Source organism: Haplochromis burtoni, unplaced genomic scaffold, assembly GCF_018398535.1.
Source record: "Haplochromis burtoni strain Fernald_Lab_line unplaced genomic scaffold, NCSU_Asbu1 Contig_267, whole genome shotgun sequence".
Taxonomy (NCBI): domain Eukaryota; kingdom Metazoa; phylum Chordata; class Actinopteri; order Cichliformes; family Cichlidae; genus Haplochromis; species Haplochromis burtoni.
The window spans coordinates 739,699-759,221 of NW_024582628.1; the positions used below are offsets into that span (position 1 = coordinate 739,699).

General features: G+C 39.8%; 1 protein-coding gene across 1 annotated transcript; it reads right to left on the reverse strand.

The window, feature by feature from the left end:
• Nucleotides 1-294: 294 nt before the first annotated feature.
• mapk11 (mitogen-activated protein kinase 11) lies at nucleotides 295-15,553 on the reverse strand. Its single transcript, XM_005939244.3, has 12 exons — nucleotides 15,289-15,553; nucleotides 8,522-8,651; nucleotides 8,360-8,418; nucleotides 8,021-8,132; nucleotides 6,260-6,289; nucleotides 5,906-5,953; nucleotides 5,699-5,813; nucleotides 5,522-5,593; nucleotides 5,038-5,117; nucleotides 4,747-4,825; nucleotides 4,384-4,557; nucleotides 295-3,201 (listed from the first exon to the last, which is right to left on the reverse strand). The coding sequence occupies exons 1-12, from the start codon at nucleotides 15,399-15,401 to the stop codon at nucleotides 3,128-3,130; spliced, it is 1,086 nt and encodes a 361-aa protein (XP_005939306.1). The 5' UTR covers nucleotides 15,402-15,553; the 3' UTR covers nucleotides 295-3,127.
• Between the last annotated feature and the right edge of the window lie 3,970 nt (nucleotides 15,554-19,523).

Here is a 19,523-nt window from a genome sequence, read left to right on the forward strand (position 1 = left end):
TGCAGTGCATTTTTCCTCACAGGGGCACTGTATATTTTTGAAATATACAAAATATACTGCAAATTCCCTGTGAGAAAACCCATTTAGTCAGTTGGAACACCCCATTAAAAAGCAAACAAACAAAAATGGAAAACCTGTTTTCTTCAGAGCAAAACAAATACTAAATGATGAGGTTTGTAGTGTCTGAGTTTTACATGTAAAACCACCATCATCATCTAGATTGCTTTATGTCTTTACAGTATATATTTATGTCAACAATGTATTTTATTCACAATTAATGGTTCTAGTCCAAACTATAAAAATCACACGTTTAATGATATGAAGTATGCAAGAATGATGTGTACTCTATGTGAGACATTTTGGCAAACAGAGATGATCGAGTTTATTCTGTTGAAGCCAAAGCTTAAAAGTCATGGTACTGTCTGATGACGAGAAAATCCTTTGAATCATTTGGAAACTAAGAGCTGACATTCATTTTAGCGATTTGAAACTCAGGACTACAGTTGACTCACACGCCACCATGTATTCAAAAGTCATAACTTGTAACAAACATACATACATACATACATATACATTCAGTTTGCAGTTGCTAATTAAATCCACCACATATACAACATAAGCACATAACACTGTAACATTCAGAGCTCACACCTTGACTGAGACACAGTTTTGATTAATTTAGACTTCAAATTCAACATTTTTCATCCAGTATTAGTGGACAACTTGCACAAAAGGCTACATGTAGCACTCCAGTGTGAACCAATCTGGGGGGTGAAAAAGGAAAAACAAAAGAATAAACTTTCTTTCTTGTGTCCTTAAAGAATTATTCTTCACGCAGAAGTAATCTTGCTGGTTGAGTTTAACGTGAGCAGATTGAATCAAGAAACTCAGAAGACTTTGCATTACTGCGATGGAGCACATATGGATATGTCCACGGGTACATGGTTATTTTTTTTAAAACAGCGTTTTTCTGCTTTTTTGTTGTTAAAAAAAATTGTATTCAAAAAAAAAAAAATCACAGTGTCACACTCATTTACCTTAATTATGAGTGGACAAAAGGCCAAATGCAGAGAAAGAAGCTATGTTTACCAAAATGCCCACGTACATGTGAGCAAGTCTGGGATACAATTCACTTCATGTAGCTAGGAGTGGTTTATCTGTCAAGACACATGCTAAAATTCAATTCATATGCTGTAGTATTAAACCTTAAATAAGTGCCAATGATGTGTATAGACCATTCTTTACTGACAGAACTGTATCAGTACATTTATTCTAGCTAGTTTAAAAAACCTAACTAGGCTACAATAACAGCTACAGTTTCACCTTAGCTAGTCTTGTGAATGCCTGCGCTAATACCTGACATCGGAAGGCAAGCCAATTCACTTATTTGTTTTATACCTGACATTCTAGCCAACATTTGCCAACATAGTTTACATATTGAATTAAACATCAGCAGCAGTCAGATATAAATGTGAATAGAGTGTTTAACTGGCTTACTTTGCTTCTTATCCTGTTGTTCAACATGGACAATTAAAATGATTCAATTACAATTTAAACCTATCATTTAGTTTGTTGCATTCAACTTCAAATACCTTTCACTTGATATTTTCACTGACCTTCAGGGCAAAATCTGTGGTTTGTTGGCTGTGCTTACAGTGGTTTAATACCATGCTATTATTAAAACAGCAGCAGCAGCAGCAGCAAAAAAAAAAAAAAGTTACGAGAACTGAAACTCCAGTTTGTGGCAAGATGAGTGACACATCAGTGGGGAAGTCAGCCATTTGTTAGAAAAATGCATATATGCGTTCGGCTTGTGTGCTTACGCAAATATTTCCAGTCAGAGTTGCTAAGCATGAATATTTATGTTACAACGTTGCACCAAGCTTTTAACTGCAGCAAACTAAAATATACGTAATGGAGGTTAAAAAAGAGATGATCCAAGAATTATGGAAAGAAAAGAAAAAGATGCTTAGGTAACATGAAAGATGACTAATGAGCTCCCTGGTTGCCACAAGCAGCCAAATATGGCTGCTTTCTGTGAATCATCAGTCTGTGGTGTTTGACCGGTCAATGCTTGGATGAAGCTACAAGTTGCATAACAGATTATTATCCAGCATTGTTAGACACCTTCTGGGAACTGATTCTGACAATTTGCACAATGTCTGTAATGTTAACAGTTGTAAACACAAATGGGGATCTGTATTAGACAGCAGAGCAGTAGAGAGACCTTACGGAGCAGGGCCAAAGCCAACAGGTGATCGGTTGACAGCGGAATCTGTATATGAGGAAAGAGACTCACACTGTAAACACAGATCTGCAGGGCAATCATTCTGTTTCAGCTTTGGCATATATTAATTATCTCGCTAATTAATAGCACAATTGGTGTTTACTATTCTGTAAGGATGGGATGACTTTTCATCCATGGAAGAACATTTTCAGACATGAATTACAAAGACAGAGGAGGTGAAACACTGGTTACATTTCCTGGTAATGCCTCTTTCTCAACCCCAAACTGGTTTAATAGCAGTGTGGCAGACACAGTAAGCAGTGGTTATAATACACCACCAGTAATATGCTTTAACAATAAAATGCACAGAAGTCATGCATCAGTAGTATGCAGGCTGAATGCTAAGCTGTTCTGTGATGTGAAATGGTTTCACTGCAAGCATGATTTTTATATATGAAAGCTTTATGGCATTCGTCTTGATGATGACACAGCATTCCTGTTGTTGCTTTGGAAATCCTAGTGTGCATTTTTTTCCTCCTCCCACACCTTCTGTTGATCTTTAAACAAAGTTCAGTTTCTTAAAGTTGCTTCCTCACATGAATCCTCACGTCCTCCGTGGCCCCTGATATTGAGCAGTTCCTTATTTTACCCTCAGTGAGCGGAACCATAACAGGAAGCAACTTTCTGCACTGGTGAAATCCTTTTTTTAAACTCGAAAATGTTCCCTGTAATAGTAATGTTCACATGTGATCCCATGGAGACCATCCTGCCCTGCTGCTCAGACAAACTCATGACAGGAAATCAAACACAGTCATTTCCTTTGCTTGTTTTTCCAGCCCTCCTTGCATTTATTGACTACATGGTCCTTCTTCAAGCAGAGGAGGCAGAGCAGTAAAAGTCTCACTGCTCCACCTGAAGGCTGTCAGTCTTGCTGCCAGATGCTTTGAAGCTGTTCACCTCTTCAAATACCAACTCTGTGGACGTAAATGAAGAAGAAGGGAGAAGAAACACTGTTAGGCGTGCTGCTCAATATTCGGAATGTAACAATAGAAACAATAGAAATTGTGACATTGCAAAAGCACCTTCTTGATGTTTCATGGCAACAACACAGGACAATATAATGTGCATACTTTAAAGTTTCTTCAGGTTGCTATATTAGTCCAATATAGCAACATATTACAGTCGATAAAACCCAAACATAAAGCATAAACTAAAGCTGGCTGCCCCTCCCTGGTTCTGCTGGAAGTTTCTTCCTGTTAAAAGGAAGTTTTTCCTTTCCACTTTTGCCAAAGTGCTTGCCCTGAGGTCCTTGGAGGGTCATCTCTGTGTTCAATATAAATTGCCTTCTTTAGGTTTTCAACAAACTTAAAGAAGTCCAGATGCTTTTCTTTCCTCGCTCCTTAGACTACGATGGCCTGGATGACTGAGAACCTTCACAGACATACCACCCACCATAACATTGGTACAGATGGTGTTTTAAGATCAAGACCGTGTGGGGCTATAGACATGACAGTGCTGCCCCCCCTGCAGAATAATCCATCTCATTACACCCCCTAAAACTGCTAGAGAATGATTTGGCAACGATGAAAAAAGAGCCCAAGGCACAGACCCAGGCTCAAAACTCTCCAAACTGCCTCTATTGGTTTTGCCAAAACAAACTCCATCCACAGAGGCCCCGTCCTGCCACCCACAGGACCCCATGAATTAGCTGCCAGTGTGCTCTTGCCAGACACCACAAGGTTTTCCCAGATGTCACGTGTCTATGCCCTGGCTGGTCAGAGTTGTTTTGGCAGCACAGTATGAGGCAGGTGGTGTTGTGGTGAATACTAGTCTCCAATATTGCACCATATTGCTTAGATGGTGCATTTCTGCAACACCCATGCAATATGAAATGTGAAAATCAGTGCAGCTTGAATATATTGTCTTCTTGTTCCAACAGACTTTTATTTCAAGTGCTACTTTTTTATTTGCAGAAGAGGAAGTTGCTACTGGCACCACAAATCTAAAACCTCAACAAATGTCTTTCATAGTCATATTTTCTAGTTTGACAGCAGGGACTACAGCAGAATTCTGTGTTTCAGGTAAGACGTGAGTATGGTATCTTCTGTCAGCTGTTTTAAATCATAAAATCACCAAATTTTAAAAAGAGGCTTTACCTTTCCATTCTTCTAAAGTTCGGTCTTTGCTCTCCAGTGTTTGGTCATAGGGCTGGGCCTCTGGCTCGTCATCTGGATCATGGTACTGGGAGAAGTAGGGGTGGGAAAGAGCTTCGCTAGCTGAGATCCTCCCGTCACAGTCCAGAACCAGCATGCGCTTCAGCAGATCAACAGCTAAAAGAGAGACAAAAAACTAGACAAATGAAAGAAGGAAATAGCAGGAGGTCCAAAACTTAATTTAAGCCTATATGGTTAAAATGCATTTCAAATTTGCAGGCTGGAGAGAGTTACTTTTAGCAGAGTCTTAATGGTTTTCAATTGAATTTGAGAAGCTGATAATCCAATCTGCAGTCCATCACCCACCCAGTGGATTTGCCCCTCTGAAGATCTTTTCCAAGTCCTGTTGGGGCATGAAGGGCAGAGATTGGATGTACTTCTGTGCCTGCAAATACACACCAATGTTACACTCATGGCAAGTCACAATTTGGATAACATGTCCAACCACTGGTGATCAATTATGTCCAACACTCAGACATACTGACAGCCAGGTCAATGGAGTGACTAATCAATCAGAGCAGTTTGCTTTTGTCAGTAGAAACAGCTTTTGCGGAAAGCATTATTTTGACATTCCCAATCTCTTTGTAGAGTCCTCACATGTTCAGAGCAGATCTTCTTTAACAGCTCTGGTGTCGGAGTTCCCACCACCTCCATGATTCTCTTCAGCTGGTCGATATCTTAGTACAGGAGGAGTTAAGGGCCATCGAGATTTGCGGAAGTCATCAACTTGCAAGATTTGGCTCATTAGGGTATCTTTTCACATACCGAGGCAGATCGCTGCTTAAAAGACATCTCGAAGCCTGACAGCACAGAAAGATCAGTAAATCAAATTTGTTTTAGAGCCCCTCTGAGACACTGAATACAACAGCCTAGACAATTCAGTCTTTTGTGTTTGCTCCTATTCATTCCCCAGTTTCTCTCTGTTGAAGCAGCTCCCCCCATAGAAAGGCCTATGATTGTAATGCAAATCCACACGAGGTCCGCATCCATGGGGCGGTTTAAAGAGGCAATGGAAGGTTCCCACTAAGAGAGAAGAAAAGCTGCAAATTGCGGTGGACTCACGCCACGATGATAAGGATACAGTCAGTGCCGGGAAAAAGGACTTTTCCCTTCAGTAGCTCTCCCATAATGCATCCCACTGACCAGATATCAACTGAAACAGAAACACTACAGGTTCAGCCATTCAGCATTTGCCCATTTTATTGCTGCCAAATGCAAAATACTTTGAAAACCTCATTTTCATTCGATGGCATCTTACCATTCTGATTGTAGTGCATCCAGTTGAGCATGATCTCTGGTGCTCGATACCAGCGAGTCGCCACATAACCTGTCATCTCATCATCTGTCTGCCTGGCTAAGCCAAAGTCAAGGATCTGTAGGACAGATGAACATTTTATTTCCAGATTGATGGATTTCATTGGGTGTAATGTAGCATTTGTAGGGTTAAACTAAAGACCAGTCTTACCCTAAGCTCACAGTCCTCATTCACTGCCACATTGCTTGGCTTGAGGTCCTGAAGACGTTGGTTAAATAGATAGAGAAACATCACAAGAATTACAACATATCTGAAACTCAGCAGCATGAGTAAAATAACCATTATCCCATTTTCTGATCGACTTTTTTTTTCAAAATGTGAAATGTACTCTCAGAATTTCACCCAATGAAACATGTTTATGTTATAATGCTGGACAGTCTGGAGGTGATTTTATCACCTTAAAACATTTTAAGAAACGAAATAGGAAAATGCTTAAGATGTTGTCGTTTCAACCACCAAAGTGCAGTAGTGCTCTCTTGACCAAGGCAAGAAGAAGGAACTCACTCTGTGGATCAATCCAGCTGAATGGATGTACTGTTCAACAGGTGGCGTGGCAGGGGTACAGGGGGAGGAGAGAGAGAGATGGGGGTCAACAGTGCAGCTCAGAATTTAACTTTCTGCCTCTTTTGTCTATCGGAGAGCGAAGAGCCAGCATCTACAGGCAGCTGGATGATTCAGTGTTAGATGGCAAATCTTGGAATTGTGGATTTCAAAGTCTGTGTGCACTTCAGTGTAGTGATTTCAATGTTACATTGTATATAAATGATCAAAAGTTATCTATTTGATTTTCACAGAACTGTTTTGAAGCCTCGCCATCCACCATCTTTTGTTTTTTGAAGTCACATGTCAGTGGTACGCTATGGTAGCAGTGTGTCAATCACCCTAAAGCATATTGAACTTTTTTAAAAAACAAAAAACAAAACCAAACATAATGGGATGTATAGAACGAATGTCTTGCTATGTAAAGTCACCAGAAAAATGTCAGAAATGATGTGTTTTTTTCAGCCAGTCTTCAGCACGTTTTAGGCATCAACAGATTAAAGGTGGACCTAGTGTTTGCCCCCTTCCTGATTTCCTAGTGTGTTGCATATTTGTCACACTTAAATGTTTCAGATTGTCAAACAAATTTTAATATTAGACAAAGATAACCTGAGTATATAGAAAATGAACTTGATAAAGTGAAAAAAGTTACCTAAACCTACCTGGTCGTGTGTGAAAAAGTAATTTCCCTTCTTGTTAAATGATTGATTAACTGTAATTAATCGCCATGTTTTGAAAATTTGAGTTCAGTTTGACTAAACACACTCAGGCCTGATTACTGGCAGGACTGTTGAATCAAGAAATCACTTAAATAGAAGCTGTCTGACGAAGTAAAGCAGGTAAAAAGAGCTCAAAAAGCAACACATCACGCCACAATCTAAAGGAACTACTGAGAAACAAAGTTACTGACATCTATCTGTCTGGAAAGGGTTAAAAAGCCATTTCTAAGGCTTTAGGACTCCATTGAACCACAGTTTGAGCCATTATCCACAAATCGAGAAAACTTGGAACAGTGGTGAAGCTTCCCAGGAGTGACCAACCAACCAAATTTACTCCAAAAGCATATCAACAACTCATCCAGGAGGTCACAAAAGAACCCAGAACAACATTAAGGAACGACGGGCTTCACATTTCTCAGTTAAGGTCAGAGTTCATGGTTCAACAATAATAAAGAGACTGGGCAAAAATGGCATCCATGGGAGAGTTGAAGGAGAAAACCACTGCTGACCAAAAAGAACAGAAAGACTCGTCTCGCATTTGCCAAAAAGACTTTTGTGAACTGACAAGACAAAAGCTGAACTTTCTGAAATGTTTTAGTCCCGGTGGTAGTGTGATGGTCTGGGGCTTTCTGTCAAAACATCCTGAAGGAGAATGTCCGGCCATCCGTTTGTGACCTAGATACGGCAATTTGTGCTTACTTGTGTTACCTTTCTCTAAATATTTAAATTTGTTTGATGACCTGAAGCATTTAAGTGTGACAAACATGCAAAAAAGTGATCTCCAGTTAAAAAAACAAACAAACAAACAAACAAGAAAGAAAGAAAAAAACAAGATGGCGATGACCAAAATTCCAGGTTTGTGTATTCAAATCAGAGTCTGTCTGTCTTTTGTATACAGTCTATGATTCGCTGCTGTTACATGTGTCTGCTGGCATTAAAACAGACACAGCTGATTATTCATGTTGCAGTGTGGCATGCAGGAGATACTCGTGATGCAGTAAATTACCTTGAGGCCACGGAGGAGCTGGTAAATTAAGAACTGCACATGCTCATCTGACAACCTCTGAAATTTGACTATATTATTGAGGTCTGCGCCCATCAGGTTAGTCACCAGGTAGCTGGAAAAGAGGAGAGAGTCTGCATGAGTGAATGGGGGAGGGCATTTCAGTTCAGAGGAGAACATGGAGGTGCTGCCATAGCAACCATCTGACATCTCTACAAGCCTATAATCCCCCTAGGATTGCCTGTATATATACATCAGTATGCCCTCTAATAAGAGAAATATCTAAAAAGGTGGACAGCTGTACAGCTTGTAGAAAACACCGAGGGAAAAACAAAGATTTACAGCTCATTGAAGTCTTCTAATGTGGCAGCAGGTGTGAAGACGTCGAGCAGCCCTATTACCTGCAGAGACAGAAACAGAAGCAGAGCGGATCAATAACGGAGCGAAAAAGATTCAGAGAGCCACGTCTGTCTGTCTCTGGGTATTTTTATAAGGAGCACTAACATTCTCGTGTTTCATGTGCTTGAGAAGCCTGAGTTCCCGGTACGAGCGGCGACTGTGTATGAGAGACTGGAAAGGCCTGGATAGCTTCTTCACCGCAACCTTTTGCCTTAAGACCACATCGTACGCCGAACTGCAAAGAGCAAACAGATAAAGCATTTAACATGTGTGTGGATATACTTAAATGCAGTGCCATTAACACACCGAGCTAGGCTAAGCTACTACTTCACGCTGTGATGAATGCCTGAAAGTTGAAAATAAAAAGAGAAACGGGCTGGAAGAGTTTGAAACACAAGCAGACGGGAGAAGTGAGTGAAAGAGGATGTGGTGGAACAAGGGAAGCGAGGATGTCAGATATTGTAAAAGTGCTGCTGGGTTTTTTTTCATCTCATCTCTTTTGAAATGTAGATGTCACTCCACATATTGAACACTGAGCCCTGCTGCGGCTCATGCTGAATGCCTTTGTGGTGCCAGCGTCTTTTCAGGCCTGCCAGCTTTGCAACCGCTCTTAGAAAGAATAATAATACAGCCATCAGAGGGTGGAACAGACCAACAGGAAGAGCGGGTGGGAATTGAGTAACAATGCATAACATTGCAAAAATAGACCAAGAAGTAAGAAAAGGAACTATGACCTGAAAATTTGTGTGATGAACAACACTTGCAAAACAACTGATGCAATAAAACGACTGTAAACATTTGACATTTTAAAGCAAATATCATTTACATCTGGCAGCATGGATGAAATGTTTTACTCCGGTTTATGATAACATACTGTACATAAAGGATGGACAAAGCTTCCTGTTCTGATAAGTAAAGCCAGAGCTAAGTGCTTTAAAACCTGCATTATGTCTACTAGCCAGCAGGGGGGGGGGGTTACTCCTTTGGGCGCAGTGGCGCATTCCAGATTAAGTCTGAATTTCTTTATCTGGAACACCCTTTCAAGTCACATTTCATACTTAGAAAGTAAGAGCAGCCCCGCCAACCCTGAGCTAACAATCCAAAGTTGCATAAACAGCAGTAAAACTAAAACTAATCTGTGCTGCCACTGTTGGCTAGCACTGACTCGACTCTATCCACGAATGTGCTCCAGTAGTGGTTTTAAGCTAAAAGCAAAAAAGTAGGATGCTACTATTACTCGTGATACTTGAATAACTCTGCCTTGCTAAGAAGTTTTTTCTCGCTTTTCTAGCTTTACTACTGGAATTCACTAACTTCAGAGAGATTTCACTCCCAAGTTTCGACATCTGACTTCTGAGGTAACCAGAAAGTGACATAAAAGGAGGTTAGATTGCACAGACGTCATTGGGAAAATTATCCTAAAGCTCAGTTGATTCATGACCTCAGATATTATTTTCCTGGTGAGCTTATGGTCTCAATTGCTAGTCTCAAGTCTTATTTTATTTAATATATTATTATTACATTGTTATAGTACATTTATTCAGAATTTTTCCATTTTGTAATTGCGAAGTTGCTACCATATGACTGTGTAGCGTCCTTGATTTCCAGAAACACAACAAGATCAAGTCACAAATGCATAAATCAAGGCTTCAGAGTGGGACTGTGTAAAGTGATTGGTGACATGATGGTGCCTACATGTTAAGCTTTAGAAATCCTGTGTACGTTAGTGATTAGTATATATACATAGTGGCCTCATCTTCTCACCTAAGATGCCAAGGGAGTGAAAACGCTTTTAACCAGAAAGCATCAAATTATTCTTCTAATTCATAACATCTTTGTTTAATTGAGTGTCCTCCTGTGCAGGTAAAAAGTACTGTTCCCTACAGAGATTGTGGATGATGTTCTTAGGCCATTTAGCAGCTTAATACATTTTTTCTTTTACCCTTAAGACCTGCAAAGATTCAGCTAACAGCAGGTATAACGTCTGTTTACTTTCAGTTACAGTAGAGGTGCCCATGAAATGATGCATGTGTCCTGTTTTTTTTCCTATACATACTATAAATATTGCTGTATCTTTTCCTGCTGATATATAACGCTTACGTGCTTGAGTTTGCTGCACTTTTGCACACTTCAGTGCATCCATGCGGCTCTCCGTCTCCAAATCACCTGCTGACAGCCCGGATGTCCCAGCTGGGCTACGTCCAGGTCAGCAGCCAGCCTCCTCCGTCTGACATAAAGCAGGCCTCACCGCCTTGAGCATATCTTCCCCCCTGCCATCTTCCATACATGGGTATGATGCACCATTCTCAACACAAACAAGCTAGCAAAGGCATCGATTTCTCCACTGTCCTTTTGTCTCAGTATGCCTTTAATATCCCAGCTCTTAATGCACATTGGGTTTCTCAGACGGAGACGGTGGAAGTAAACTGTTTTTGCAATGAGGAGAAATGTTTCATATAGATAAGATAGCTAGCAGTCTAAACAGTGATATATTCAGATTAAATTTAAGAGAAAGCCAAAAATGATTTGAGGGAGGCTGCTGCATGGTGCTAAATCAAGTTGTCTGCATTAAGAGAATTTTATGTTATTTACATTTTTTTATAGGAATTATGCAAAGCTACGCAAACAGCTGCTACATTTAAATTTGTCTTCCAATAAGCTTATTTCACAGCTTTAACCCTGCGATCATTCACATGCTATTTATTCATAAGATCCACAACAACTCAGAATCCCAGTGTGCTTTTTCCTCCCTAATTTATCAAATTTCCAATCAACAATCTGACAAGCAGAGACATAACAATCTCGACAGGAGAAAATGAAGCAGTCATGTTTTATTCATAGTAATCCAAATGCAAGGCTTCATGCCCAAAGTCTAGTGAACAGATGTTACATATGCTCACATGAGATGAAAGCAGCCTTGATCAGCTCAACATATATTTTGTCTTGATGTTCAATCTCGAGCAAACGGTCCAAAATTGTCCCATTTTTTTGGTTGCGAGAAACCGAAGCAGAAAAGGAATATTAATTGGGATTATGGCTCAAGGCAGGAAGCTGAGAAGACAGTGAGGCTATATTAGACATAGAGTATGACAGCAAAATTCAAGAAGCAGTGAATGGTAAATTATTAAAGCAGCTTTGTATTCTTGGTGCTACTTGCTCTAGTGTCTGTACTCCAAAGTTATTCCTTATGTATTTCCATGCAACTATTCCATTTTTCTCTCTTAAATCTGCCTTTTGATTCCCCTACTCCCAGTAAGGATGGGGGATAGATGTTCTTCAGCTCCAGCTATAATGGATTATATGAGCTTGTCGGGTCCTTGACCTACGGCCTATTTTCTCGAGAGATTGCACTGAGAACATGGATCATTTGTGCACATTTCAAGACCTGGACTGCTTGAGTATCGACCCCCCCTCTCCATCACGACACGACAGATACAGATGCCATACCCTTAACCCCCATCCCCCTACTGTTTGCTAATCAAGTCTTGCCATGAGAAAGTCAGCGACAATAGCTCAAGATCAACATTAACAATGCAGGGAAGCACTCGGTGTCAGCATGTGTGTGGAGGAATGCCCTTTGTGTATTTGTATAATTGTATAATAATCTAAAGCTCAACCATTCGCACTTGGCCTGTCTAGAAATTATGCTTTGAGAAGCAGGTGAGTAAGATAAAAGGATTAAGAGACCTGCTATGGAAGAAAGGTTTGATAGCTAAAAACAGTGGATAAATGGTTAAATTAATTAGCTAAAACAACTAGAACGAAGCTGATTAACCCTTTAAAACCTGAACCATGAAATAACTGCCAGGAAGTGTTTGTTGAACCTTTAGACAAAATATATATAAAAATATATCAAATGTTAATCTGCATATGAGTTTTCATTTGTATCGCATTTGCTACATTAGCCATATTTTTGCAATTTAGTCATTAAAAATGTGTCATGCAATTTATATCATTTTGGGGGGTAAAAAAAAGTCCCGCTGATGATGCAGAAGTCTCAAAAACTCCCCAAAACACGTGTATCAAATACGATACGCTTGGCTTTAAAGGGTTAAAACAGTTGGCTGATAAGTGTTGGAAGCATTTAGCTTTAAAAAATGGATCGTTGGATAATGGATAAGTAATTAATAAGTGGTTATTACTTTTTTTAAAAAAATAATGTAAGTAAGCTAAATAATGGATGAACTGGGCTAACTTAAAATAGGTGTTAAATGGATTAAATAGTTAGCTAAAATTATAAATAAATAAATAAATATTTTTAAATGACATACTAAGGAGGAGTAATGCTATATAAAGGATGAATTAAACACTTGCTAATACCTTAATAATGCTTAGTAATGTGACATTATTCTAAAGTGCTACCACTAAACCTCAGATAAACTGATTCATTTGGCTATAAACTGTTACATGCAAACTCTAAGAGGGCGTCATTGTCCACTTTTATATATAAACAAGGGAAAAAATTCATTTAAATCAACATAGTTTGATGATCCAGAGTAATATGAGTGAACAGGTTCTGTGAGTTCACCTGTCAGGGCTGTGGTGATGTGTGTTAGCCAGGAAGGGTTTGAATAGCTCATATCTGTAGCCTACTGGCAACAGTTATGCAGCATTTTCAGCATGAATCTGTCCTCAAAGGGGGGATTATGAGAGTCACTCACAATGCTAATGTTTACTTCAGTAATTAAGACTCAAGAAAACAGTCTATCAAATCATAATCATCCTTTTATGTAACCAGAGAAGAAGTCTTGAAAGTGCGTCTTGTGGCAGTAGCTAGCTATAAATAATAACTCTGCTTCTGGCATTGACTTTTCTGTCTATACACAAGCTCACTGCACCTTTAGAGAATATGAGTTACAAGCGTGAATTGCTTAGGGCATTTTTTTTTTCTCAAGAAGGACAAGATACGTGTTGAATGGACTTTTTTTCATAATGCGTCCTTTGTACCATGAGTATCCAAAATGGGAATCAGACCTTAAACTTACTTTAAAAAATGTCCATGTGAGTATTACCTCGAGGCTGAAAGGCAAAGTCATGATCCACCCCTGTGCATTTTTAGTCTGCTGCTATTCTGAGCAGAACTCTAAAGCTGCAAATAGGCAAGATGCTAATGCTCAGTACTCCTGTGAAAGCTTCTATCACGACGTGAGGTAAGTGAGGGAGACGCACATCCCATCATCCCATCATCCCATCCCAGTTCAAATGTTGCCTTAATTAAAATCTGACAGAAGAGGATGTTAGCCATCAAGACATAAACTGCTTTTGTGAGGACACAGGCAGTGACATCTTGGGTGTGGTTTAACGGGCTGAGATATGAGCTCTGTATATGTGTGTGACTGGACACAAGCTCCCACTACTACTGTGTAAGAAGGAGATAATAAAGTGAGACTAAGATGCAGGAAATTCAGCCTGGTTTTGGTTTCGGTTATTGGCACATTTTTTTGCCTGTGCAGAGAAAGCTCAAACAGAAAATGACACATCAAAACTTGACAGGCGATTCCAAACTGGCTGCACAGAGTGAGTGCTCCATCTGTAGAAACTTGGACTCCCTGCTATTATATCCTCTGCCTCTTTTATTTCCTTGCTACAAAGCATCACAGGATTTGGGTTTAGACTTACAGGATTTGGGAACTTAGCAACGCTGACCTAAAATTTTAGAGTTTCTCATTTTAGCCTGAAAAGGCTGAGTGGGCATATGCTTGTGTCATGTGATGTCGTCACTTGGTGTCTACCCGGTTTACTGTGGAGGTGATGGCATAGCTTTTAACTACCTCTCATAAGGCTTTTAGAGTCATTAGAGGAAGGTCCGTTATATTATATCTGTAAACTTCTCTACAGTGTTTGGGCGTTTCGGCTCATAGATAAGTGTTTTGCTCAGCTGCCAGGATCAATCAGTTTGTAGTGGAAGGTTTTTCAGACTACTCACAGCTTTAATAGTCATTTCTCACTGATACCACTGAAGCTGGCAACATGCAAATCCGCTTAAATACGTGGCACAATGTGATTATTCCTCAGGGATCTGTCACACAAACACAATAACAATTTTGTCTGCGTTTTCATAGCCTCCTGGTAACAGCTTAATTAATATTAACTGTCAGAGGAGGTTATGCCATGACATATCGCCATGGCAACGGCATCCCACCAGCAGTTACATTTTGCAAAATTGATAGTGCATCCACACAGGGCGTGGGGGTTATAAACAAAGGAGAGTGAGTGTGCAGGTGCAAGGAATACAGCATCAAACTTGCAGCTGTGTTCCCATTCCAGATGTGCCACACACACACACACACACACACACACACACACACACACACACACACACACATATGTATGAATATCTGCTGAGGTGCTACTCAAATTAAATCTTAAGATTCGAGACTTTTTTCCAAGACCATTTCTGTGTGTGTAGAAGCTGGATGGGGGTGAGGAGAGGGTTATTGGGGAAATTCCTGTACTGTCTCATTCTGTCTTTCCCTCCCACACACAGGCTGTAAGACCCACAGACAGTGAGCGGTGGGACAAAAACAAGCCCTGCAGACCTGCCTGTCTCTCTATAAGGCTGACATCAGTGCAAGCAGTGAAATCTTATTCATGCACACAAAAACAGGGGCGGAAATGGAATTTGAAGGTGTTTTGCTGAATATTGGGAGCATGATAATAATAAAAAAAAACGCCAGTAATAACAGCAGTGAAGACAATAAAACCTCCCAAACAATCAGTTAACAAAGCAGCTCGGTCCTGAGAGACACACACACATAAAGCGCTGTAGTCTACTGATGCATCATGAACAGAAATACCGTAAATGTTGTGACTGTTCAGCCTCGCCCCTCCACTCTCACAGCACACACACACATACACACGCACACACTCACCACACCGAGCCGTAAGCTCCGGAGCCCACCGGCGTCAGGTTCTGATAGCGCTCTGGAACCTCCCACACAGTCTTGTTCAGCTCCTGCCGGTAAAATCCCGGTCTGGCGGACATTTCTGCGAGCCTGCTACAGAAAATAAAAGGTGTGCAATAAAGGGGAAGAGGGGGAGAATAGAAACGAGAGGACGAAATCGGTAGATTGGCCGCCGTCTGCTGACTGAGCCAAGCTACTGCTGCAAGCACTGCACCGGCCAGTGACAGGCTCGCTCGCTCTCTCTCTCTCTCTCTCTCTCTCTCTCTCTCTCTCTCTCTCTCTCTCTGTCTCTCTCCCACTTCTACACACCCAAGAATTTGTAACACAAGATAATAGACCATCATTAACAAAAACAAAGAGTTATATTATATTATATTTATATTATATTTATTATATTATCTTATATTATCTATATTATATTATATTATATTATATTATATTATATTATATTATATTATATTATATTATATTATATTATATTATATTATATTTCATTTTAGCTGAGTGTGCAGTTTCAATTTTTTATTTCATCGTCTCAAGGCTTTTTATATTGCAAAATAAAGAGTTTCCAGTTCCAGATCAGATGATCTCCTGTGACCAACCTGACCCTGGCAAAGGTAGGGAGGAAGAACTCTCGTTTTACAGCCTGTGGTAGCACCATGCTCAGGGATGGGCAGCTATCAATTTTAACTGGTTTGATGATGACAGAAAAGAGAAGTGTGGAAAGACCAGAAGCAACAAACAGGACAAAACATAGTCTATGGGAGAGAGAAGACCAAAGTTAAATGCATGGGGTCTAAAAACACAGGGAGACGTGATCAGTCATTGTAGGAGCGGGGTGGTAGCTGCAGACTCTGCCTCCCTTTCTACTTTTAGACACTCTATGAAGCACAAGCTAGCCTGCAGTCTGTGAGAAATGTGTTCGGCTGGGTGGTTTTGATGATATGTGTTTGAAATGTCTGGGCCTGGTTATTCGGAGCTTTGTGTATGAAAAAACTGGGATTTTAATCTCAATTCTGGATGTAGCCGGGAGTAAACAAAGAGCAGATGATCTGTGAGGGATATGTTTGTAGCATTTTAGATCAAATCAAGGCTTTTCGCTAAGGAATAACAATAATCAGACTTGCAAGTAATAAATGCATTAACTAGTTTTTCCTCATCACTCTTCTACAGCATGTTCACAATTTTGACAATATTGCTCAAATGAAAGAAGGCAGGCCCACACGTAGCTGTAGATTAACAGATTCATTTATGTTGTCTGGCTTCATCTCCATAGCAGTGTAAATGTTTGATGTGTTTCTAAAAAGACTGCTTAAGCAATGCTGCTCTGTGAAACCTCAGCTGATATCTCTCTGATATTATGCTGACTTCTCTGTGTGTTGCTTCTATGTGTTATGCTCACTTCTCAAACCTGCTAAAACCAGATTCTCAAATGGCACCAAAGGAGAACTAGCTCTTTATGAGCCAGTTATTTTTGGTCATAACAACCTTGTAAATTACCATTGAGGAAACCTACTTAATGGTGCATTCACCACAAAAATCAGTGACAAACCTATTTTGCATATCACTGTTTTTACAGACCAGGTTGCTGAATGTAACGCCATGAATTATCTGCTTTTGTCTAGCATATATCAGCCTATAGGCCTTCCAGGTTTATTGGGAAACACATACAAAGCAATGGCTTTGCTTCTTACTTCTTAAATCTTGTGTGGCCAATTATGTACGTGGTTACGCAAGTCCAGCAGCCTTCCTTCCACTGAAAATAATATCAGGGCCTTATGAGTTACACTGAGTCTGAGCGACTGGAACGTGTTCCGCCTTTATAAAGAAGACCAAACCTGAGTGGGCCATTAGTGGTGTAATGAGTAGCTCCCGGCACTCTGAATCCAATGATTTGAGTTCAAATTTCAGTGGAACCTCATAATAAGAAAAGAAACACAGGCTGTTTAGAAGCTGGAGTGTTTCTTATGTAAGTAGATATTTAGAGTCTGTGCTGATTATAAAGCTGTTGCTTAGAACTTTTGATTTCAACGCCTGTAACCCCATATCAAGCAGCTTGACATCTGTGCAATTGGTCTAAGACATACTAAAAAAGACTCTCAGCAAGGGACAAGAGCTTTGTGTTAAAAGTTCAATCACCAGCTCACTACATGTAATTTCCACCTTTTCCATCACAAGTTTAGATGCATTTTTTTGTCTGAATATTTTATAGTCTTACTAACAACCTCTGACAAGAAGTATATTTTAAGGAGAAGAAGCATGTTTTGTCTAACGTGAGGATGCCTAGTCAGTTAGCTGATGATGCAGCTTCTTTTTTTAGGTACAGCAGTCGAACCTCTGATGACATCAGCCTGAAGAGAAGCTTTAAAGGGGACATATGAGATATGAATGTGATACTAGTAATTTGACTGAATAAACTTTATTAGAACCAAGGCGAAATTATACAAGCTTGAACTGACGGTATTGCCATTAAATTCCTGAGCAGTTTCAAAGGTGTGCACGATATAATCTCACAATATAATGTAATATAACTTCATGTTTCCTCAACCCTTAACCAATAAATCCACTAGAGGGCAGGGAAAACCAGAGTGAAAGACCCTATTCACTGGCAGTAAAATTAGCTCGGTTACATTCATTTGATTAGCACTTGTTTTGATTGTTTGTTTCTTCATCTGGCAGTACAGTACAAATACAATCCTTATCAGAAGGATAACTTCGTAAGATTATTGATAACAAATGAAAATAATGAATCATCACTGATTATTGTCATTTACTGAGTATAACTGAAGAAGAACATTTATCCCAAAGGGGGTTAAACAAGCCTTTGAGTATTACAGTATTTCCTGTGCTGCAGTTTAGTAGACATGTGTGATGAATGTAGCTTTAACACTCCTGATGATCTTCATCATCAGCTGTCTGTGATGATGATGCTGCAGCAAATGAGGAGGACATGGAAGACCACTCGGGAACAAAGAATCATAGTGACAACCACGGGACAGATGAATAATAATAATAATAATAATAATAATAATAACAGATGAAGGTGGAAAACAGTAACAGCACTAAAGAAAAACAAAAAAATAGCAATATTGTTGGTAATTACTGCATGTATTAAGCATCTGTTGGTCTTCACTGTTAAAGTAAGTTAATTATGTGTTTTGATCCTTGACACTGACTGTATATAAAAGATGGACATGACAAGCGAGTGTTGGATCTGATCCTGACCTACTGAAGTCTCATATAGTTTAATAGTTTAATTATTTATATAGCACATTTAATTACAACAGGAGCGTTGACCAAAGTGCTGTACAAGAATACAACATACATAATAAAACAACTTAGAGTAGTGATGTGTTAATCACGACGTTACTTTGAAGTTTACCCTCCGTTTTAAGTCCAGAGGTGACCATCAATTACAAAGTAATCCTCATGCTGTATACCAAACAATACAATACAACTTATCCACAAAGTGCTTGTTCTAAATCACAGATCTAGGCAGTAGATGCCTGAATGCCACGTACTTCTTTACAATGAGATTTAATTAATCCTAATCCGTTAGGAGCTGCCCCCTGCTGGCTTTTGGAAAGAATTCAGGTTTAATGCACTGTAATGACGGCACTTTTCAGATCTAGAAACTAGAGTGTGTCTTTTATATATGCTCTATGTTCTTTAACAGCCATGTCTTCCACTCTGTCTGCTGTTTACACATGTTATTACCAGGCAGAGAAATCTCAGCCCTCTTTCTGGGTGCTTGTTTCATTTTCTGCTGCTTCTGTCAAACTTCTGTTCTTTGTTGTCATTTCTGGATTAGTACTAGCTCTCGACGCTTCAGCTGTTGTGATCAAAAAGGCAAATTTATTTTCAATCCAAAAAGCTCTCTCAGGAGATCCGTAACTTTGTCATCATATCAGAAATAAAAAGCACTGAGAAATCAAGCGAGGTCCAAGATGCAGACAACACTGGCCTGTGTCCCATACATGTGACTAAACTTGCTCTGGCCCCACTAAGTTAAAGTGTTTTATACTGGCATATACTGAAAAGCATCAGCTTTCCTGACCTACAATGTCATGGGTCAAACCACAACTGGCAAAAAATGTCACCCTCAGGGACGCCTGCATCGTCATTGCTGTCTCTCATACTGTTTACAGCACGTTTGGTGCTAAAGCACATCAGAGGTAAAACCAGATCATCAGGGCACAACA